Source organism: Benincasa hispida, chromosome 8, assembly GCF_027475165.1.
Source record: "Benincasa hispida cultivar pf3 chromosome 8, pf3_genome.v1.1, whole genome shotgun sequence".
In the NCBI taxonomy this organism is placed as follows: Eukaryota; Viridiplantae; Streptophyta; class Magnoliopsida; order Cucurbitales; family Cucurbitaceae; genus Benincasa; species Benincasa hispida.
In genome coordinates this window covers 25,759,505-25,783,246 of record NC_143485.1, presented here as the reverse complement: position 1 = coordinate 25,783,246, position 23,742 = coordinate 25,759,505, and the positions used below count along the sequence as shown (strand labels likewise).

The window sequence follows — 23,742 nt, the reverse complement described above, 5'->3', positions numbered from 1 at the left end:
CATCTTAGCTTTCCGACCAGTGAGTTTAGAAAGGGTGTATGTTCTGATCGATAATGGTGTATTTCTGATCGGTTTTCATTTGGTTGTTTTATCCTGGGGACGACGTGGCAATTTTCAGACCTACTTGCACACTTGGACAGAGCTGCGAAACATCTTAAAGAGAGTGAGCTTCGTGGCTCAACCTATAACGAGTTTCTATTTTGCAAATTTTACTCTTCGCTTGACCCGATGCCTTGACGATTTATAGTTCGTCGTTCTGAGGGCCTTGCCGTTTCCAATAGATCCAAACCAAGCATTAATAATGGCATTCTTGAATTTTCCATTACCACACTGCTACCTTTAGTTCCAGCATCCTGATCGTCACCATTTTCTTTCTTCTCAATGAGAGCTTTTGAGTGAATATCTTTGACAACCTCCAATTCCCCTTATCCAAAATATGAATATATAACATAAATTTCAGTTTACTAGCCCAAACGAAACATAATTCATAATATTACTCTAGGAAACTAAAGAGAGCCTAGAAATACTCATAGATTATACTGCTAATTTTCTTTGTAATTTGCAGTTCTGAATAAAGTGTGTTAAGAAACCATGACATAAATTCAACAGCATCTGACTACACATCTATTTGAAGGTGTTTTTTACTAGCCTTCATAACTACTTGCAGGAATTCACACACTCAAACGTTTGCAAAAACCTAAACCCATTTTCTAAAGTCGTTTTCTTTAAAACAGGGGTAGAGGTTGCAAGAGACACCCGGTGTGTCATCGACGTTCTGTATTTAAATTGACTAACTTGTTTGTGAGCGGAAACAAGTGCCGCATAATCGCTAAGTGAAACTTCTAAAAATGCGATTGTGACACCCTGCAAGTAATCTATTCTAGAACCTCACGGTCTCCAACTTTTGCTTTGAGCTTGATCATGCTAAAACACAAAAGTCCTAGGGCCAATCATATCAATTCCTCCTAAATCAAGCAAAAGGACATCCCATTCTACCATCATTTCTAGCAATCATACTTCATGCCCCCTTATTGTTGCCCCATTATCCACGATGAACCCACAATTTGTTGTTTTTGACAGCATAAGGTTCAACTTTTCAACCAAGGTGATGAATATAAAATTATGGTTTGTCTTGCAGTCAATCAGTACTAAAACTTTGTGGTCTCCCACTTTTCGTCTGAGTTTGATCATGCTCGGACTCACAAATCAATCCCGATATCGATTTCAGCGTCAAATGCACCAACTTTTCAACCTCTTGAGATCGTCCAATGTAGCATTCCTCTCTATCCAACTTAACTTCTCCCTCTTTACGTGTAATCATGATTCTTATCTCTTGTAGCTTACAATGCTGGTCGATTAAATACCCCTCGTTGCAAGTTGCAATGCAGAAAAGCCCCTTCCCTTTTCGCACATGAAATTCTTTATTAGATATTTGTTTCTAATTAGGCTCCCACTTTTCTCTATCCCTTTTTTCTGGAGAAGTCATGATTGCGACTAGGTATTGGGTCAGCCACTCAACATGAGGATTTCCATACAATTGAGAAATTTTTTAAATAATAATATCTTTTCTCAGTATGTATATATATAATATATAGTATAAAGAATTAAGAAATATTACTAAAAACGATTCAAAGTGGTGAGAAAATTTGTAAGGAAGCCAAGTGTGAATGAATCACTAACTACCCATTTACTCTAATTATTATTATTATATCAATTTTCCATAAGACATGAAAAAAAATATATTAAAACAAATTAGAAAAAACCCTAACCCCAAATCTCTGGTTCCCAATCCATCTCTATCGCGATAAAGTGATTTCCAGCAAGGTGAAACGATAGTAGACATTGGCTATTTCCGGCGGCAAGGTGAATCGATGACGTCGACGGCCAGTGGAGGCTTCCGGCGAGGTCAATCGATGGAGATACTAGAGGATCTGCCATTCTCATTGCCGAAACTTTCTCCAATCTCTTGGCCACATTTGCTCTCAGTTGGAGCAATGAAGAACGAAATCTCTTCAACTCGTATATGTTTATGGCATTAGGGCCTTGTATTAGAGGATTTTCAAGTTGTCGACTTGTGATAATTGTGATGGATCGCATCTGAAAGGAAAATACAAAGAGACCATGTTGGTTGGCATTTCCATGGATGGCAACAACCAAGTTTACCCACTAGCATATGCCATAGTGGACAATGAAACTGATCGAGCTTGGAAGTGGTTTATGTCAAATTTGAGGTATGCCATTGGAGAACCCCCTAATTTGATGTTTGTGTCTGATCGAGCGGTATCTATTGGCAATGCCATTCGTGTAGTTTTTTCCACGACATTTCATGGATTGTGCACATACCACCTAGAAAATAATATTCTTTCCAACTTTAAGAACAATACGATTATTGGGATGTTCAAGGATACAGCTAGGGCATTTCGCATGTTAGAGTTCCAAGCACACTGGAACCAACTACGTACTTTTCAAAATGGTGTTGTATCAAAATATTTGGAGGATATTGGTCTTCGGTGGGCGTGTGTTTACCAAACAGAACGAAGATATGATAATATGACGTCTAATAGTGCAGAGTGTTTCAATTCATTGACCAAAGAATATCGACAGCTGCCCATAATGTGCTTATTGGAACATGTTCGAGGCCTCATCCAGTCATGGTTTTATGAACAGAGAAATTATTGGGCATCTCGAACAACGTCACACTTGGACTACTATGAAAACCAATTAGCAACTGTGTGTGACAAGGGCAGATGATATTGAGTTGAGCCGATTAATTGTTGTAGGATCCATGTGCGAGACAATCAATTGGACAATATTGTGAACCTCCATATGAAGGAATGCACATGCAAGGAATTTGACTCACTCGGTATCCCATGTTTGCATGCAATTGTGGCTGCGCGAGAACGAAACATCCCCATCCGAAGTTTATGTAGTCCATTCTATAGCATTGACTCCCTCATGGCTGCTTATGCAGAGCACATAAATCCACTCGGTCACATATCTGAATGGAAAAGACCTCCGGGATATGTGAAAAAGCATATTTCACTTCCTAGAAGAGTGGTATAGGTCAGCGACGAAGAGTATAAAGAATAGCATCAAGAATAGAACGCAGAAAAATAAAATGTGGTAGGTGGGGGAACTACGGGCATAACCAACAAAACTGCAGTGAACCGCTCACGTCCGGGAAACCTATTGATTCTAATCCAAATGATTCAAATGTCGGTCGATTGTAATTTTCTATATGCCACTTGTAATCTTCAAAACTGTAATTTTCTATGTGCCACTTTAATCCTCAAAAAGTTTAAAATGTCTCGCTTATAAGTTTAATTACTAAAGTTTGTCTATTCACGAATCCCTTCAAATGTCTCACTTATCTCGCTCTCCCTTTCATAAGTTTAATTAAGTGGTTGTTCATTCATAAATCATTCTGGAAACGTCTCGCTCTCGCTAATCTCGCTCTCACTTGTAATCCCTTTTAAAATGTCTCGTTTATAAGTTTAATACTAAATTTTGTCTATTCGAGAATCTCTTCAAATGTCTCGCTTATCTCGCTCTCCATTTTATAAGTTTAATTAAGTGGTTGTCTATTCATGAATCATTCTGGAAACGTCTCACTCTCGCTATCACTTGTAATCCCTTTTAAAATATCTCGCTTATAAGTTTAATTACTAAAGTTTGTCTATTCATGAATCTCTTCAAATGTCTGGCTTATCTCGCTCTCGCTTTTATAAGTTTAATTAAATTGTTGGCTATTCATGAATGAATCTTCCTAGAAATGTATCGTTCTCTCTGGATCTCGCTATCACTTATACAACTTTCCTTAAGTTTGTTTATTTATGTTACTCAAATGTTTTTCTATTCATGTTAGTTCCACTCTAACAATTTAACATGTTAGTAAAATTACATCAACAATATACATAATATACATAATACACATGTACGTCAATAATGTAGAATGTTCGTCCACAATTGACATGCCAATTGCATCCTATAGTCACTCATCTTCTCCTGAGTGATTACAGATGGGGCACTACTAGTCACTAAATGTTCTAATAATTTTACAACGAATATTCCCAAATCTAACGACCTGTGCTGTGTGTTCGTAGAGGTAGGCCGGGATATCTTCCAACGAGACATTTCTATGTTCGGCTTCAAACATTTCAAGTCACAGTAGTAAAGAAGCGATGGTAGGGTGTAAGTTAATGGTTCAAGGAAAGACTTCAGCTTCTTCTTGGATGTCATGTATGGTAGTGAATCAAATACGAACAACCGACCTCTATTTAGATTGAATGCAATCAACGTCCAATGTTGATAGATGTTTGTTGCCATATATACGAAGTCCACATCTGACCACTTGACACCGAATTTACCCATGACATAATCCGAAAACGTCTCTTCCCCCTATACTATGACAACATGCAAAGTCGACTTGTTCTTAATATGTTTGTAGACCCCATCTTGAGAATTTAGGTGACTCTACACGGCGAATTGAACATTGAAAACACATAATAGTCAACCAACGTATTCCCATTCAGAAGTGCAGTAAATGGTTACTGTTATTCCAATTGGCAGGATGGTGAAGCTGGTCATATACATGTTTGGTTGACTAGAACAATATATACGTTAGGAGAGAGGAGTAAACTGTATGTACTTGGTAAAAAGGATAAGGATCATAAACTTACGTCACACTCAACCCATGAACTTGGTTCGGTCAACTCTTAAGGACTTGGATAATGGTGGAATTGCATTTTCTCGAACCTCGTTATCCGTATTCTTATCGGTAATCTAGTTCACCATTTCCGTGAATAAAGTAGCTGGAACCTCATGCTCCAAGGAGTATTGGATTGTCGCTTTAAACTGTATCGTAGGTACCCCAGGGAGAGGGTACTTAATATTTGGACGATCCAAAGGAAGTTGAACCTTAATTTCATTCTCTTTTTTGGTTCGACGGGAGGTGTGTATTTATCAACAACCTTTCTATTACGTGTTGTTTTTCTACTCTCGACCATAACCTACAGAAATATAACAAAATGGTAAACATGTCGAATAAAAAATATGAAGAAAGAAATTTTTGAATCACACAATGATCATACTTGTAAATCAAGATGTATGATGTCAGAGGAGGTCGTGATCAAGCTGTACAGATGAATTGAGAGGTAGAGGTGGGTTAGGTGATATAGGTGGAGGCAGGGTAGGTGACTTAGGTGGAGGTGGGGTAGGTGGCTTAGGTGGAGGTGGGATAGGTGACCTATGTACAGGTTAGGTGGGTGATCGAGATAGAGTCGAGATGGGGGACATGGTGGCATCGTAGCCTGTCTGTGGAGTAGGGGACCTCATCGCCTCAAACACTATGGAACCCTTCATAGATTGTAATAGAGACAAAATAGTTGACAATTGTGCTTTGATGTCTCTCATGTCCGTCTCCAGGTTCGATACACCGGCATCCAAGCTCAATATTGAGATGTCAATGCTCCGCAAGTACGAATATACATCAAGATCAACATTGCCTCTCTCCCTGCGACCCGAAACCTCAGGCTCAGAACGATCCTCCTCCGGGACAGAACACTCCTCCTCAAGCTCAGGACGTACGTCACCCACCAGCACATCATGAAACATATCCTCGCTAGGGGTGTATGTAGGTTGGTGGATGCTTTGGTCCCCATCAGATTCGTCGTCCCTCACTCTACCTTCTGGATTACCCTGTTGTTCACCTTCCCCACCTTTTGAACTATTCTCTGAACTACTGCCACTCTATGAACTACTAGAGCTCCCTGAACTCTCGGTGTCGGAGTGTGCTTGTCTTATGGCCCATCTATCAGTTGGGGTGTCTCGAAACTCCTTCTCAGCGTCGGACATGACAAGACCCTCTTTGACTTTTGTCTGTATTAAGGAACCCAGTATGATGGTTAGTGTACATTTAACATTGGAATAAACATACTGTGGCTAGACAGATTACATTTACATTTTGAGACTAAAAAATGTCTCTCTCGAGTACTTTGAATAACATCGAGTGGGAGCATGACCACCATAATATACGAGGTACAACTATCTTACTCTTTCAGGTGGCAACGTTCCTTGCTATTGACGATAGGATCTCATACGTCCACACCTGAATCCAAACAACTCATATTTATAACTATGTTAATGTTCAACAAAATATAAAGTTAAGTTAAGGAACATCTACCTGGAATGCTTGGGGAAGTCCATGGAGCGAGTACTTCACAACATAATTTTTATTTCCCCTCACCTTCTCCTTGTATAAACCAATCTTGTCATTCAGTGCAGTCTTCAGGGCGTTGAGTGTCCTCTTCTAAATAATTGTACCTCAATCAAGATTGTTGTAGTAATCTATGTCTTCAACATCATCAAATAGAGTACAATCGACAACATTCTTTTGCTTGTTTTTACCCATCATTGCAACCTCTATGTAATATACTAGGGTACTTTTAACAGCATCATCGTCATTTTCAAATACCAAATTTTTGTATTATTCTTCCAGTAAATTCAAGTGGAATGCGTCTAAGGTCGACCGATTACCAAAGTACCTCGTCAAAAGTTCTTGTGAGGACTCCTCACTCCGTACAACTTGCGTAGGAGATCGCTACATACTAGTGATCAATAAAAAGTCGTCCTTCGAAAATGTGATGACCTTTCCTCTGACAAAGAAACTAATCAAATCTACTCTCGACTTCTTTACTTCCCTCAATAACATATGGTGGATTAGTGGGTTGTTGAATACAAGTTTAGCGTCTACAAAGTGACCAAAAACTGTTCTCTTGAACATCTCTAACTGCCTTCCGATAAGCTTCTCCTTTACAATCGTGTTGGCATTGGCAATGTGAGCCAGACACGTTACTTGTCCAGGAAACCTATCAACTTCACGAATTTTCAAAGATTTTGATATCTTAAATTACTCTTACATTGGATGAAGATTCAATTTATCAGTTAACAGGTTCGTACTAAAAAATCACTAACAAAACATACTGTTAAAGTCTTGCTCTCGCCAATCTCGCACATCTCGCTCTCAGACATCTCGCTCTCGCACATCTCGCTCTCTCTTATCTTGCTCTAGCCCATCTCGCTTTCGCTTGTCTCGCTCTAGCCCATCTTGCTCTAGCCCATCTCGCTCTCGCCTTGTCCAGTACCTTATCTGACTCTAACTATATCTTCTTCGCTCTCAACCAATGTAGAACACATTGAAACCCAAAATAAAAAACAGACGCATCCAATTAAACCTCGAAACCAGTTATGAACGTGACAACTGATCAAACGAAACCAACCTAAACAAATGCAACACAACATGTAAGACAAAAATTAAATTCACTTACCCAGTAGAGAACTTCGATTACGACAGTAGATGGACGATGGTTTTGCAGAGCGAGATTGAACGAAACTTGCACAAAAATTTTGAACGTGGGACAACCATCGAATTTGAGCACACGAGTATCGTATAGACTAGAGGGGCATTTATATAATTTCATACCGTGATGACGTAAGCAGAAGGTCAATTGACAGTTTTTTAAAAAATGGGGTCATTGGACATTATGGGCCGAAATATTAGGTCATCGGCCCACATTTCCCGAGAAAAAACTTATTTTAATTAAGAAGCCTATTCATACATATTACATGGTTAACCCTTTTGCTTTTGGTATGTAACTAAAGACCCAAATTACTATCTAATATATTTACCATATTCTTCTCGTCGGTTCGATTAAAAAAGAAATTACTACACAGTTGTAATCTAAGGTCCAAATCCAAACACTACGCAAGAGATCAGCACAAGAGATTGCTGATCTCTAATCTTTTCGTTCCTTGTATGTTCTAGTATCTAACACAATTCTACGGGTTGAATCCTTCTAAAAATATTTAGTAGCTAACTTTTTCATTTTGATTTCAAATTTATGGTTGAAAATAAAAGGTTTTGTGTTTCAGTTAGAAGAATACTAATTTACTTTGAGTGCGTCAAATAAATATTCGTATTGTCCACTAATAAATTAATATGACTAATACAAAAATCATATAGGAAATATGTTGTAGAAACTCTCACCTCCTTTCTTTCTCTTTTGATCAAAGAAGAGAGAATTTAAGAAAAATTTTTTGATTGTAGCTTTCCATAGAGCTCTAAAAAAAGCATTATGAAAAACTGGAATGTTACAATCTCTCAACTGAAAGAGGGAAATTCGTAGTTCTTCAATGAAGAGACGTTATTGTCAGGTGGAATATAAGGCCATGAAAGGAGATCGTTTAAAAACTTGTGTTCAAGAGATGGTTGTTCATGAACTGATAAAAGATGTATGGATTCTCAATTAAGAGACTTAACGTCTCTCTACACCTGCTCAGATCCCAAGATCCCAAAACTGAATAGAAAAAGTTGATCTATGTATATTTGATCTCACATGAATGAAGTTTTGATATCAAAATTCAATTCAAATACAGGAATAACGCCGTACATCAAATCATTTGATGTCAAGAAATAACCTCAAATAAAGAAAGTGAAGGAGAATATCAACATATTTCTCGTTACAAATTAACTAATTCAATAACCATAGAAATTAAGCAGTACATCTAAACAAATTCATATGAAAGTTGATGTCTGCAACTATCATCCATTTTACTTACAAGAATTTCAAGCATCATCAGGTCAGAAACTTGATTCGAGTGTTTCCTCAATCTACTGCCATGATTTCCTGCTGATATCGAACTGAAAACTTGACATTCCTTTTGGTCACTGTAGGGGTGCAGCAAATGTCTGAAACACATACGCGTTTGAATTCCGAAAAGCGAGCCGATCAGGAAATCAACTATGAATTGATCAAGAGTAAACATGAAGAATCTGCATTATCATAAACCTGGGCTGCAAAAATCAACAAAAGGGATCTTTAGTGTACTTAAATCTCTTTAGAATTGTACCATGTCCCCCTCCTGTTTTATACGGTCTCTTTCACCTTCTACAAAGGCCTCTTCATGAAAAGGGTCTGTACTTCTTTCAGCCTTGTAATTATTTTCAGTATTTGTACTATCAGAGACAGCTCCAGTATTTACCACTCCATTTCTATAAAGAACATCTAATTCTTGAAAATATGGACATGTCTTACCATTTGCAATACTAGCTTTCCCAGTTACAATTGTCCTTTTGAAGTATTTGTTCATATTTTCCCATTTTTCTTTGCACTTCTTTGCCGAACGCTTGTAACCCATCTTCTGCATCTCAACTGATATCTCCTCCCATATCGATCCTTTCGAGCCTGTAGCACGGAATTTATGTTCCAATGATGTTCGAAGTGATATCAAAGATTGTACTTCAGCCTGAGGCCATCTCCTACCACTTGGATCACTTTTTAGCTCCTTCTGAATGCTGCTTTCACCTCCATCGTCTTCTGTACAATGGCTTTCAACTGGTCGGGAGATTTGAATTTCATGGCCCAGCAAATTTTGGATCAAGGAAATAATTGCTAAACTGCGAGATGTTTCTTGGGCTCTTAACTCCTCATCCCTTCTCATTCTTTCAATCTCCCTCTGCTTCCAAGCTTCTTCTCTTACTGTTCTCTCTTTCTCCTTCTTTTCTATCATATCTATCAACTGCCTATGCATCTCCTCCTGTTTATCCATTATCTTCATTACCAAATTTTCCACAAAATGCTCAAGTGACCTTCTTGTTCTCTTTCTCTTATGGCTTAAATGTTTTCTGGTGCTAAAAACGCCATCTCCACCATCTGAAGTTGAGCTGGAAACAAGTATCAAGTAATTTGTCATTAATCATTGCACTATATATAGACTGTGTATCTATGCATGTATCATGCCATGCTTTCTACTTATTTGGTCTGATAAAACTTCAATCGTTATAACATAAGCTGCTGTGTATGTATTAAATACTAAACACTTAAAGGTAAGGAATTCCATAGAACAACTTGCGCTCAGCTTGCTTTCAGTTATAGAGCAAGCAGCCATGAGAAGGAATCTGCTGATTTTACGTAGAGACTTTAAGGATAGGAGTATTGGGAAAGAGCAGGATACTTTCAGCCTTGCAAGGGAGCTAATAATTTGGAAAACAAAAAAGTGGAGTTGATGGTGGAACTTGAAAGAAGGCCTGGAATGTTTAGTCAAGCTTCTGAGTTTAAAAGGGGTAAATATCAATGATCAAATGACAAATTCAAAGCAGATTTATTGAATACTCAAACCAATCAGGCATACATCAACACCATATTCTAGTTGCAGGAGGAAAATGAAGTAAATTTCAAGAGGAAGCAAGTAGTTTGGATTGTTTCATCAAGAAGAGGAGAGATTGATGATGTAGAAGGGGGTTTGGATTGCTTTATCTACTTTTTTTTTTCCTTTTTCGCGTGCGTGTGTGTTGGGGGGGGGGGGGGGGGGGTGGTTCTAAAACGAATTGGTTCTTATGAATTTTGTAACTTCTTCATTAACAATGAAAATTTAATACAAAAGCAACAGCCAGTCCCTAAAAATGGAATGACTTCCAATGCCTTACCGCAAGTCTCAAATAACTGAAATGACAAGAAATCCTAATATCAGAACAAGAACTTTCTATTCAATTCACTCTAATCCTAAACCCATTGCCACAGTATCAGCAAGTGACCACAACAAAAAGAAAAACAATGACTAACCAAACTACCTGTTTCAGAAAATGCTTCATTTGACCAGGACCAAAAATAATTCATAAGATTTCAGCTTCCAAGAATCAAAAGCCTATCAGTTTTGAAATGAAAAACAGGTTCTTGCACTTCCAGATTATACAATACAAAGGAGGTTAATGTATAATGTTTCTTCCGCTCCTCACCTCTTCTTTCCAACTCTCATCTTAGTTCCATGTCTTTTGATTGCCCCCATTATCTATTTAAAGAGACATCTCATTACCATATTAATCAAACAAGAATTAAGTAGTCCTGAACTCCTTTATACCAATCCGTTTCGAACGATCTCTTTCCTTCAAAAGGAGAGCTAGTATTTTCTGGGACAATATGATGATTGCTGGTGGTAGGAACTTTAAAAAAGGAGAGAAAAAGAAGAATCTTTTATGACTATGTCGACCTTGTCATTTTCTTACATCAAATTTATGCACTCTCTAAAAGGGGTTCTGTGAAATTACTTCTTGTTCTTATTAATGCTATTGGGGACTTTTTTGGAAATCTTCTGTTTGCATCTTTTTCTTTTCATTTCACTTAATAATGATAAAAGAAAAAGAAAACGTTCCTCCTATAAGAATTTCCAATTCTTCTAACCTTAAACGGTGAAAGTTATACACGATCAATCTTTAACTTCTCTATTCTATTTTAAGAAGAAAGTAATACTTGAACAATCTGGTGAAATAATTAATAACATATATATTTTTTTCTGTTTTTTCTTTTCTTAGAATTAAGAGAAAATCTTGCAGGCTTTGAATGAGGGGAGGCCAAGGAAGTCACCATAAGGAAAGAACAATTTATTTTTTCACATATTATAAGGATCACTTTTCAGGGAAGCTTTTCTTTAATCTTCCCACTTTTCCATAAGAATTCAGAGTTTACCATCATAAAATAATTGACATTTTCTAAGCAAATTTCAGGCACCCAACAACTTTAAAAATATATATAATATATGAATAATTAAATTGAATAAACTTCAATAGTTCAATTGAAAAACAAAAACCCCCAATTCATGAGGCAATATTCAGTTCAGAGTTGAAACTCACCACGAATCGTCATCCAATTGAGGTCCTTCACGGCTCCGGCTCAAATTCTCCGCAGGGATAGCAGCGCCGGATCCGCCGTTCTTCGTCTCTTCCTCCGAAAAGTAATTGTTTCCGATGATATCGTCGAAGCCGCCATTATCCTTGACTTCGGGCTTATCATCTTTCGCCGAGGAGTTGAAGTACTGGCAAGGGTCAATATTAGCCACACAGAGCTGATCGCTAGAAAATCCACCCTCAGGCGACGACGAAACGCATTGGAAACTCCTTAGGGCTCCATCGAAGATGTTTTCAGCCTGAGAACCCGCCGGGGACCTACCGTTGCAGCGGATGGGACGAAGCTTCTGCGGCGGCGGTGGAGGGTTCGAGAGGTGAGTGATGATGTCGGCAGAGGGAAATACGGCGGACGGAGCAGAGTAGATGAGGTCCGTCGGATCGGGAAATGGAGCAACGTCCTGTGGGAAGTTGTCGGAGGTCGGTATCCGGTGGTCGCCGGTGAAGAGGTCCATTTTGCGGTGGCTGAGAAGTGGTAAAATTTTGCGGCGGGGAGGGTCTTCGGTGGGTGAAATTGGGCAAGTAAATGGGAGTAAAAAGGTTAAATGGAAGTACGTAATTACGTTATTACCCTCTCTCTTTTTTCATAATTCCTTTTGTATCCCCTCAGTGAAAATGGGCTCGGGTCGTTCATGTTTGGGCCGGCTCATCATACTTAATACAATAAACCCGATCCAACATGACTTCTTTCCTTTTTCTTTTTTATTCTTCACAATTTTCCTTTTCTTTTTCCTTTTTTTTTATTTTTTTTTGAGGAAGGAGGGCTCAAAACTGTGGACCGTTGACCGTCCGCCAACAACTTCCCCTAAGGTGATGACAAGAGTGCCCCAAAATCCATGGAATTTAACCTCTCGTGATCAAATCCATTAACCAATAAATTGACACAATCGTCCAACATCAAATTGTCTAGGACGAGACAACCTATCGTATCTTTCAAAGACAATCAAAGATGATCGATACTCTACATATAAATTCCCTCAACAAAGTTTTGCATGAGTGACAAAATGATTATTATGTTATTCCGATCATTCAAAATTATCCACCTTTAATACAAAATGAACTTGAAAAGATGATGTCATTAAATTTGAATTTTAAATTTAAATTATAATTTTGTCTTATAGTTTGGGTCTAATGTTCCCATTTGTAATGAATTGTTTTCTATTTAGTTGGATTGCATTAACATCGGTGGAAAATGAGAGAAATTGGGTGGATCTTTGAGTGATGGAGAATGATTAAAAGATAATTTATGAGTCTGTTTGGGGTGCTGAGATGATATAAGATGTGAAGAGTTCTGATCGAGTATGAACGATCGAGTATATTCAAGCACTGAGATGATATACAATACACGGAAGGAAAATAACAGTGAGATACAAAACACGTTTGAAAATGGGTCTACAAACAATTAAAATCGGTGAGATAGAATAATAGGCCTCCAAACACTGAGATGATATAGGATGCGGGGATATACCATCTCATGTTGGGTCCCTAAAAAGCCTCATACTATTAAACTACAAACCATTGGTCAAATTAACAATTTAACCAATATACAACATTTCTTATTAATTTATATTTTCTTTTTGAGCATTTCTTATTATTATAAAGTATTCTTTCTAATCAAGTTTGTAGTATATGGTACCATTTTATTTTCTCTATTTTAAAATTTCCAATTATCTTTAATATATTAATATTTTCAATCAAGTTTGTATAAAAAATATCATTAATTTTGAATAAACGGCATGGTGATATAAATATAACCCTTTGAGAGAAAAAAAAAAAAAAAGATGATGATATGACATTTAACGAATAATGTTGCGTTTCTCATGTTAAATATTTATATAATTTACGTAGTTTTTAAAAAATTCAACAAAGTACCACGCACTAAAAAATTAAAAAAAATTACCCACTTGAAATATTATTTCATATTCATAATAGAATTGCACTATAACTTTTTTTTGTCAAAATAAACGTAGCTTAATTGTACAATAAATTTGAGGTTAAAGATTCTATTCCTTCGTCTCACAATTGTTAAAAATAAAAAAATATACTTCACTTGTAAGCGGATCACAACTAAGTGCGAACTATGGAAGACTATGTTTTTGTCAAGAAGTAACCATTTCATTTTTTGTTTTCAAAGTTAAGCATATTTTCTCATCGTTTCTTACAATAATTTACATCTTTCTTAAGTACAATGTTTGAATTTTTAGTCAAATTCTAAAAATAAAAACAAGTTTTTAAAAGTTATTTTTTTTAGTTTTTCTAAATTTGGTTTGATTTTTTAAAACCATTGATAAAAAATAAATAACAAACGAAGAAATTTTGAGATAAAAGTAGAGTCTATAGGTTTATTTTTTTTTTTTAAAAAAAAAAAATCAAATGGTTACTCAATAGATCACATGTTTAGTCCATAAACTTTGAGTTTTTGTCTATTTAATCCATAAACTTTCAAAATTATCTAACAAGTTCCTAAACTATCAATTTCTCTCTAACGAGCTTTTGAACTTATAATTTGATGCCTAATAAATCCTTGACAAGTTTAAAATTTAGAAATAAAAAGACAAAATTTTTAAAAATGTATTCATCTATTAGATATAAAATTAATATTTAAATTTTCTTTTTTGTCTAATGAAGCTATAAACTTTCCATTTGTGTTTAGTATATGATGATATATATTTTTTTTTAAAATAGTAAAGTTTATAGATTCAATTTATAATTTTAAAAATTCAAAGGCCTAGTAGACAATATCCATGATATATATTCTTTTAAACAAAAATAGCAAACTTTCCCAAATATTATTATAATTATTATTGTATAATATTTGATTATATAAAATCTATATAATGATTAACAATAATCTCATTCTAAGATCTTAAACCAAAGTGGGAAGTACCCAATACATATGGTTGCAAGAAAAAAAAAAGGTTTCTTTGTTAGGGAGTATTGTTTTGGTGGCCACAACAGTCCAAATATTCCATACAAAACTCTTCTTCCTCTAAGCATTTTTAGTTATTTCTGTCATCAATGACTTTTGTGTTATGCGAGATGGAGAGCGAGAGCTAGATCAAGCATAATCGAAAGTGAGATGGAGAGTGAAAGAGGAATTGATTGATGAAATCAAACAGACCAATTGGAACACAAATTCGAGAATTAAAGCCCAAAGCTTCACAGATTTTGATGGGTTGTTGATAATGTTTAGATTGTGGAAACCATGGTCGAATTCTTGTGATTTGATCTGTAAATTTAAATTAGTAGTTTGTGTCGATGAGGAATTTGGATGAAAAAGTGAACGAGCTCATATTGGTCATGGATTGAGAACGGGAATTGAATTCTCTGAGACCTAATTTATCGTTGTTCCTCAGTAGCTCAGTGGTAGAGCGGTCGGCTATTAACCGATTGGTCGTAGGTTCGAATCCTACTTGGGGAGATTTGATTCATTCCGAAGGAAGAATGAGGAGTTTAATATAGGGATTGAAAATGAAGAAAGTGAAGAATTCATGGAAAGTGTTAGGATAGATGGAGAGAAAAAAATGTGTATAAAATCTAATATTTTTCAGTGTTAGGAAGTTATCTAACAATCTTAAATTTTTCAGGGTAGCCCTAAACCCCATCTAGATCATAAAAGATTAAAGGAGAGAGTAAAGGTAAATGGGGGAATTTGTCTAGTACTATGGGAGTATACCAAACGCCCCTTATTTAGACTATAATTTTGCTTTCATAAATGTTTATAGACCTCACACTAATATCATTGAATCACACCCTATTTTTAAAAGGGTGTTGATATGACACTTAATAAATGGAGGTAATATGAAAAACTATTCATATATTGTAGTATAGGAAATTTTTATGAATAAATGGTGTGAAGTGAAAAAAAAAATGGATTGAGTCTCAAGTAATTTATAATCATAATAAGATCAATATCACCTATCTTGGAATGAACTAGATTACATGATTGGGTGTAATAAAAAATGGTAACAATAGCAAAGATGTTTTTAGGTTATAAAAATTAGTAAAACGAATTTGGATTTAATTAACTACTAATTGTTATATTACAAAATACCCCAACTAATATCTACAATTAATTTATTCTAAGAATACATATTTTTAAAATCATAACAACCTAGATATTATTTACATTTAAAATAGATTTTATTAAAAGAAAGTAAGATATGATCTAACCTCCTAACAAATTAAAATGTGATCATATATGACGATTGAGACCATAAAAATACTCATTAGTAATTTTTCAGGATTCAAACATAGATTCCTCATTCAAACTACAAAGATGAAGAAACTCTCAAGTGTAATTCTTTTCCATAAATTTCTTTTTTATTTTTTATTTTTTATTTCAGAAATATAAAGTATTGATATCATAAATAAACTTAGGTACAACTATACAACACAAAAATGCGACATTGCAAATTTTAAATAAAATTGTGAGTTATGCGTATTTTGAATGAAATTTCAAACCTAAGGCTATTCATGGAGGTATTAGCATTGACAACGACATTTATAAGGTCGGGAAGAAGGAAATCGAATATGAAGTTAAGATCCTTGATTAGCCCCTAAACCTCCGTTCTCAAATCAATTCTTCTTAAATTGAGCACCTCCATTCTCAAATAAATTCTTTTTCAATTGAGCTACGTATCATCCCACTAACCATTAAAAAAATCTTGGTGATTGAAAGCAAGATGAAAAAAGTTCAAACGAAACAACACAAAAGTTATGGATGCTTACTTGGAGACGATTGGAAAAACAACGAGAAGGTACACATGTTTATTTAAAATCGATTGAAAAAACAAGAAAAATATAATAATTAGTTTAAAAAATATCAAAATTTTGACTAAAATAAGAATTGAAAGAGCTTAAACTATTGTAAATTGAAAAAAAAAAAAAAACAAATAAGATAAAGTAATATAAAATATTAAATTAGAAGAGGCAAAAATACCTTAAAAGAAGGGAAGAACGAAAAATAATTAGATAAATTGAGATTATTTGATATTAGAAATAAAATCTAAAATACACAAAAATATGTGAATGAAACGAAATAATTAAATAAGTTCGTATTTGAAAATAAAGATTTGGTCAAAATTTAAGATTCAAACCAAGTAATCTCCATTTTTTTGTAAAGTGAGATTCTCTTTATTATCAAATCTATAACCAATCATATTTAATTACGCTCTATTTATGGACTATGGAGAAAACTTTGATCACGTGGAAAGGGTTGTTTGCTATAATTTAAAACAATTCCGTATTTTGTTATTTTTCCAAATGAGAGTGTAATTAGTGCTACAAGAATGTATTTCTCAATAAAAGAGGATAGACTCATAATTGATTTCTATTACTGCCTTAGGTATACAACTCCAAATCAAATCGAGAAAATTTCTAGTGATAGTATTTCTATACTATCTTCATTCATTACTTGTCTAGTAGTATTTAAGATTTTATGTGGGGTCTACAAAATAAATAAATAATAAATCAATAAATCATTTAGTGACGGATTAAATAATGCATGGGGTAGTATTTAAATTGTTTTTCTAATCAAATCAGGCGGAATCCACATTTTGAACTACGTATCATTTCTGACATTTGTGGGTAGGTAAAGACGTCCTTACTGTTTGTCGTACCCTTGTGCACATTTTAATTTTGAAATTAAAAAAGATAATTATTTCAAATGATATAACCGCTTAAAATATTTTTAAACTATAGTAAAATTTTAGAATCTATCAGTGATAGATACTGACTTCTATCAGTGTCTATAAATGTCATTGATAGACATTAACAAAAGTCTATTAATATCTATCATTGATAGATTCTGAAATTTTGCTATATTTTGCAATTATTTTGGTTCATTTTTTAGGGTTAATTAGATTTGTAGGGTTGTTTTTTTTGTTTTAATTTTTTTTTTATTTTAATTAGGTAAAAAGGCGAGTTTTGAACTTATTTAGGGAAAAGGGGTGGTTTTTTTGTCTTTATCCGAATGCGTCTCTTGAAGAGACGCATTCGGGAATATTTATTGAATAAATGCATTCAGACGACTGACCTAGTGAACGCCTGAATGATATTTGAAAACAACCATTAAAAATGGGAATGCAATAATAATAATAATAAAAATAATAATAAAGTTGGCATTGGGATTTCAAAATGATTTTAACAACAAATGATTTGATGGTTTTTCCTATCCCAATCCTCTAATTATTTAATAAATCTAGTATCTTCCTCAATGGATATCTTGACTGACTGGGGAATATCACCAGTGACAAATCGCCATAATTTACGTCTGATTAGGAAACTCTTCATTTGATGGGCCCAAGTAATGTAATTTGTCCCATCAAGAATAGTACTAATAGGATGAAATACATGATCCTTTTCCATGTGGCCTGGCAGCTTGGAAGGAGAAGAAAACTAGGAACAACAAGGGATGCTTGGTGGCTTGGTGGAAGGGATTAAGGGTCGAGTTCTAGACCAGGAATAAAGGATCGAGTTCAATTGAGGATCGAGTTCTAGACTGGGAATCGAGGGTCGAGTTCTAGACCAAGAATCAAGGATCGAGTTTGATCAAGGATTAAGTTCTAGACCGGGGATCGGAAGTCGAGTTCTGGATCGAGAATCAGGGATTGAGTTTGATCGAGGATCAAGTTTTGGACCGGATCGAGTTCTAGACTGGGAATCAGGGATTGAGTTCGATTGAGTTTTGTACTAGGGATCAAGGGGTCGAGTTCTGCACAGTGGGGATCGAGGATCGAGTTTTTCACAGAGGCTACAGGATCGAGGATCGAGTTTTTCATAGTAGGGATCGAGAATCGAGTTTTTCATAGTGGCTTCGAATAAGGGATCTGGGTGGTTCTTCTTCACGTCGGAGAGGGTTCTAGGTGGTCAGCCGATGATTGGACGACAGCGATGACAGAGAACAAGAGGAAGAAGAAACCAACTAGTAAGGCTCTAATACCATGTGAGAGATATATAAATTATATCTTTACAAGGAACTGTACAGGGGTATCCATATTATATTAACACCCTAAGAATAGAGCCTAACCATATTAACCAAATCCTAAAGACTCTCCAAAGGAGACCTAGTATACATGAGACTTAGTAAACATTCATAGTTACATTAAATAACCTTGTATCTTAGTTTATTAGATTGAATTAATGCAATCTAAATGTCAAATAAAATACATCTTATTTCATTAAATAAATAATTCATGTTTACAGATTACAAACTACGAGATCCACAAGATTTATGACAGTAAATCCAACTGATAGTTCTTTAAACGATTCTTGAATGGATGAATTTTGAAGATGAAATGATCTTCTTTAGTGGAAAGGTTGAGATTTTTCCATTCTTTGATTAAAACTTTCTTCTTCTATAGTAGCAAGATGATGGAGGGAGAGAGTTGAAATGGGCGAAGACTTCGATGAATAGGGGCTGATAAGAAGGGGAGTAAATGGGATTCAGGGAGATAGGGGTCAAGTAAGATGATTTCTTTGAAGAACAGAGGAAGGTTGTGAAAAGCAGTGCTCCGAGATTCAGGGGTTGGCTCTCACGTTCAAAAACTAGTTTGCATTGAAATAATTATCTTTTTTTTTTAATTTCAAAATTAAAATGTGCACAAGCGTACGACAAAATTGCATGTGTGAAATTCAATTCACACACATTACTTTACCGTTTGTTCTTTGGCAAAAGGTGTTTTACTTATTTAAATCTCTTTCATGTAGCCCATTTGAAATTACAGTAAGGACGTCTTTACCTACCCACAAATGTTAGAAATGATAGTAGAGAGGTTGTTCCCTTAAGTGCTGACTTCGGGTCTTGAACAAGGGGCCCCACCCTCTCATTAGCCCGAGAGGGACTCGTTTTGATGATCGGATCACAAACCAATTATTCATTAGAAGATCAGTGGGATTTAAGGAACAAAAGATAATCCTAGGGGTAAAATAACTTTTTGACCCAACCATTATTACGAATAACCTATGAAGGGTTAACTTACTAATCATGGTTATATCGAGTGGACACCATATATCTACAGTGAGGGGATGGAGTGACTCAGTAGTTAACGAATGGTGGTTAATTTGGGCTAAAGAGTTTAGCCAATTAATCTCGGATCATTGGAGCCTATGATCTGTAGGTCCACTAGGTCCCCCTACTAGCTCACAAATGGATTAGTCTTAGACTACCATGATAAGTTGATTTGAAACATTCAAATTAGAATTAAGGAAATTAATAATTATATATGATATAATTAAACGTTTAATTTTGGAATTAAACGGAACTGGAGAATCTTTTAATATTTAAATATGATTTAAATATTAAATTCATAAATAAAGATTCATGGTAATGGAATTGGTGACGAATTAATTTAATATTTGATATTAAATTAATAAAATTAATAAAATTGTTTAATTAATCTATTGATTTTATTAGAAAATTAATTATTAAATTAATTTTGTAAAATTAATAAAATTTTAATTTCTTAATTGAAAAAACTTTTGATTTTAAAAATAAAAAATTAAAAAGGAAGGAAATTCAAAAGAAATTTTAAAATGGAAAAAATCCCAAAGTGGGATTTTTTCACTTTCAAATTGTAGCAGCTCACATATAATTCCATTTCTCTTCAGCTCAATTATTCAAGCATGAGCTGTGATTTATGCAAGGCTATTAGTTGCATGAAAGTCATGCAATATAAAGCTGGAATTTGAGTGGAAAAAGAGATAGCAATCGTTGCTGAAGTTGAGAATTTGTGTTTGAAGAAGTGTTCTTCAAACTATGTAAAACCAGTAACCTCCTCTCCAATTCCCTTCGATTCAAGCTTATTTTGAGTCCCACAACTCAATCCAAGGAACCAAGAGAATAGTAGGATAGACCTTGTGGTGGTTCACATCCAAAGAAAAAGGAGATTGTAACTGAAGATCGTGAATCAAAAGTACTTTAAAAGTTAGTGCTGAAATTCGGTTTTTCGTTTATAAGCCTGCGTAGTTTGAAGCCAAAATTAATGAATTAGAATGCTTATGATCCTATATTGCTTCCGCTGTTTGCTTTCTAGATCCAACAATAAGTTAGTTATCATATTTATATTTATATTATTATTATTTTAATAATAAGGAAGGGAGTTACAACTCCCTTCCCTTTCTCTTCTCTCCACCCACATAAGTGGATGATGGTTATTTTTGGCAAGGAGAATAAAAGAAAAATGTTTTCTTCTTCTTCAAGGTTGGTTAATCGATTGAGAAAAGAGATAGTATAAACGACAGAAGAGTTTTGTGGTTTTGAGTATTTGAGAGAGTTCACTAGCCTTCCTAAAAAACATTAAGTTTTCCACAAAAAATCCAAAATAGCCAGAGCCCACCACTCCTGGGTTCTCACCTTGAGAATACTAAGGTAACATTCGTGGTAGTGTTTGGTTTTGTTCGAGATTAATCTTGAAGAAATTCTTTAAGTTGTTTATGAACTGTTCGAGGGAAAACGTGAAGAAAGGTCTTCAAAGGTGAGGTTTCTTGAAATTCTTTCTAAAGCATGCTGTAATTTAGAATTAAATGCATGTATTATTTATTGTTTACTGTAAAATTTATATTCAATGAAAATGGAATTTAGTCGATCCGCTTCCTCTCAAGGTTCTTTCCTGTCAGAGTTCCTTCAATTGGTATCAGAGTCAGGTTGTAGGTTTCTGATTCCCAATTCTATTCGTTTTATTGAATCGTTTTACAATAATGGTGGGTTTTATCTTCTGCATTTTGTTTCATGTGATGAATATTATGAATGTGGCTTTGTTGATGGATGTTTCAGGATAGAACTCTCTATTTTAAGGCTTTCTTAATTTGCAATTTTGGTTTGTAAAGGTCCCTACGTTTTTGGGCATTAATCTTGTAATCGAGTCTGTAATTTGTAAGTTTGAGTCGCTCGTGTTGTTCCCAGGAAGCTTCAAAGAAGAGTTGAGAGTATTGTTTCAATGAAGAAGACGAAGCAGAGATTCCAGATCGTGTAGCTATAGCTATAAGATTGTGCAGCTCTTGCTATGCGATCTCGTAGCTTTTGCTACACGATCATGTAGCATTTGCTACAAGATCATGTAGACTTTGCTACAAGATCACACAGATGCTTGCTACACGATCGTGCAGGCTTTACTACAAGATCGTTCGATTGCTTGCTACACGATTAACTGCAAGGTGGTTCATTGAAGGGCGGTTTAGTTTGAGTGGTTCAAGACTCGATTCACCTGTTTTGAACTGCTTGACTCAAATTTATGTAATAGATAGCTTTTTGTTTTTCTTTTTGAGGTCCTGTCCCAGTCCATCAATTGTTAAAGTAAATATACATGCAATGTATGTTTCATATTATATGTCATAATGTATGTCATATAGTTTTAAAACCAACCATAGGTTATGCATTTATGTTCATGCATCATTTTATATTATAAGTGTTATAATATATGAATATGCATGATTTAAATTACATAAAGCATGCTCATGCATCATATAGTATAAATGTTATAGTATATGTATGCATGTATTATAGCATATCCATGCATCATTTATATTATAATTGTAACAATATATGGTTGAATGAATGTATGGAATGTATGCTATAGCATGATTCGCTACTTAGTTATATAATTGTTATATATTAGTAATGAATGAATATTGCATGAAACATGACATTACCTTAGGTCAATTTATAAATGTTATAACTAACTAAAGTATGTCAAGCATGCAATGGTTGTTTTTAATTGTTCCATTTACTTATAATTTTTATAACTAAATGAAATTAGAATTAAAATCAATAATAAAGAGTTTCATGCAAAACTTTAGGCTATAATCATTTTTTTTTTACATTGTTTTAAAATATGATTGAGATAGACCTTCTAATGAGATTAGAAATTTAAGTCTAATCTTTTAATCGGTTTAATAGGATTAAATTGATTTTTAATAAAAGATTAAATATGTAACAAATGTATCTATAAGGGACCTTTTATCAAGGCGGGTTCTGGCTAGGCTGAGGTACTTAAGTTGATGAAAACGTCGCACCCTTATCTGGGAACCTACCTAAAAAGGTGAATTAGATAGATTTGTTACATGCATGCAAGTTTGATCAAAGTCTATTAAAGAGTTTAATGAGATTTCAATCAAAGTTGTTTAATCATAAAAGAAAAGAGTTGTTTTTAAGAAAGTTAAACAAACACTTAGATAAAATCAGTAGCCAGATTTTTCCTAAGTTAATTAACCCTAGGTAGTATACTCAGTGGAAGGAAAATTGGGTATATGATACTTCATTTTAGCCTCTACACGTTTCTCCCTAAAAGTTCACACCGTGAGATCTACTATTGGCCTCGAGGCACCATGGGTGTCCCTCTATGGGTGGTATTTGGGTAGGCCAATATCAAGGTGAATGGAAAGAGTGTTTATAGTAAGTGGGAGCGGGACGTATGACAACACATCCCTCAGTTTCTCTCATTAGGTTAAATAAAGTTTCATGCATCGCCTCATGACACGTGGGTGTCCCCCTAAAGGATGGTTGTATTGTATGACACTTTATTTGATCTCCAAAAATGGATAGAGTGGTTTTAGTTTCATGTCTCAATCGGTTTTTTTTACGGTTGTCTTATTGGGGCAGAACTTTAGAACTTAAAATGAGGGGTTACACTTACACAAAATTGTTAAGGATGTTAACAAATTTTGGACCGAACAAGGGTGACAGTTAGTTACATTAATAAGATGTTATTTCTGTCTAATGGTTGAGAATGTCTCATTTTAGTGAAGGGGTACTTGATACCCTACGGTGACTTTTGTCCTGCCTCACTAAAACATCATTGCAAAATAGATGTCACTTACACTAGACTATTTTGCTAAAAATTGATTGATTTTCTTAAAGTGTTTTAATGCAGGTAGACTAAAATAGTTTGTTCTTTTTCAGCAAATTCATTAAAATGGCTACCGCTATTTTAAGTTTACTAGTCGTCGATAAGTTAATGGGAGAAAACTACGCTAGTTGAGAAAACACAATCAATACTATTCTGATCATC

At 34.8% G+C, this 23,742-nt stretch overlaps 1 protein-coding gene and 1 non-coding gene across 3 annotated transcripts; one reads left to right on the top strand and one right to left on the bottom strand.

Moving 5' to 3' along the window:
• Window positions 1-8,355: 8,355 nt before the first annotated feature.
• On the bottom strand, window positions 8,356-12,447 carry LOC120083987 (Homeodomain-like superfamily protein). Of its 2 annotated transcripts, XM_039039891.2 has the most exons (3): window positions 11,684-12,447; window positions 9,093-9,721; window positions 8,356-8,851 (listed from the first exon to the last, which is right to left on the bottom strand). In XM_039039891.2, exons 1-3 carry the CDS (start codon window positions 12,187-12,189, stop codon window positions 8,799-8,801), a joined length of 1,188 nt encoding a protein of 395 aa, XP_038895819.2. In that variant the 5' UTR covers window positions 12,190-12,447; the 3' UTR covers window positions 8,356-8,798. The 2 variants fall into 2 exon arrangements, with proteins under 2 accessions (XP_038895819.2, XP_090172136.1); XM_090316010.1 differs by having other exon boundaries at window positions 8,356-9,721.
• Window positions 12,448-15,083: 2,636 nt separating this feature from the next.
• Window positions 15,084-15,155, top strand: TRNAN-AUU (transfer RNA asparagine (anticodon AUU)). The gene has a single exon. It is a non-coding gene; the product is annotated as a tRNA-Asn (tRNA).
• The last annotated feature ends 8,587 nt before the right edge of the window (window positions 15,156-23,742 follow it).

What these genes read in the sequence shown, in the direction of transcription:
- LOC120083987 (XM_090316010.1), bottom strand. Translation starts at nt 12,189, where the DNA reads ATGGACCTCTTCACCGGCGACCACCGGATACCGACCTCCGACAACTTC. An exon ending in CAATTGGATGACGATTCGTG is followed by an intron (nt 9,722 to 11,683) that starts GTGAGTTTCAAC and finishes ACTTGTTTCCAG; the next exon opens with CTCAACTTCAGATGGTGGAG.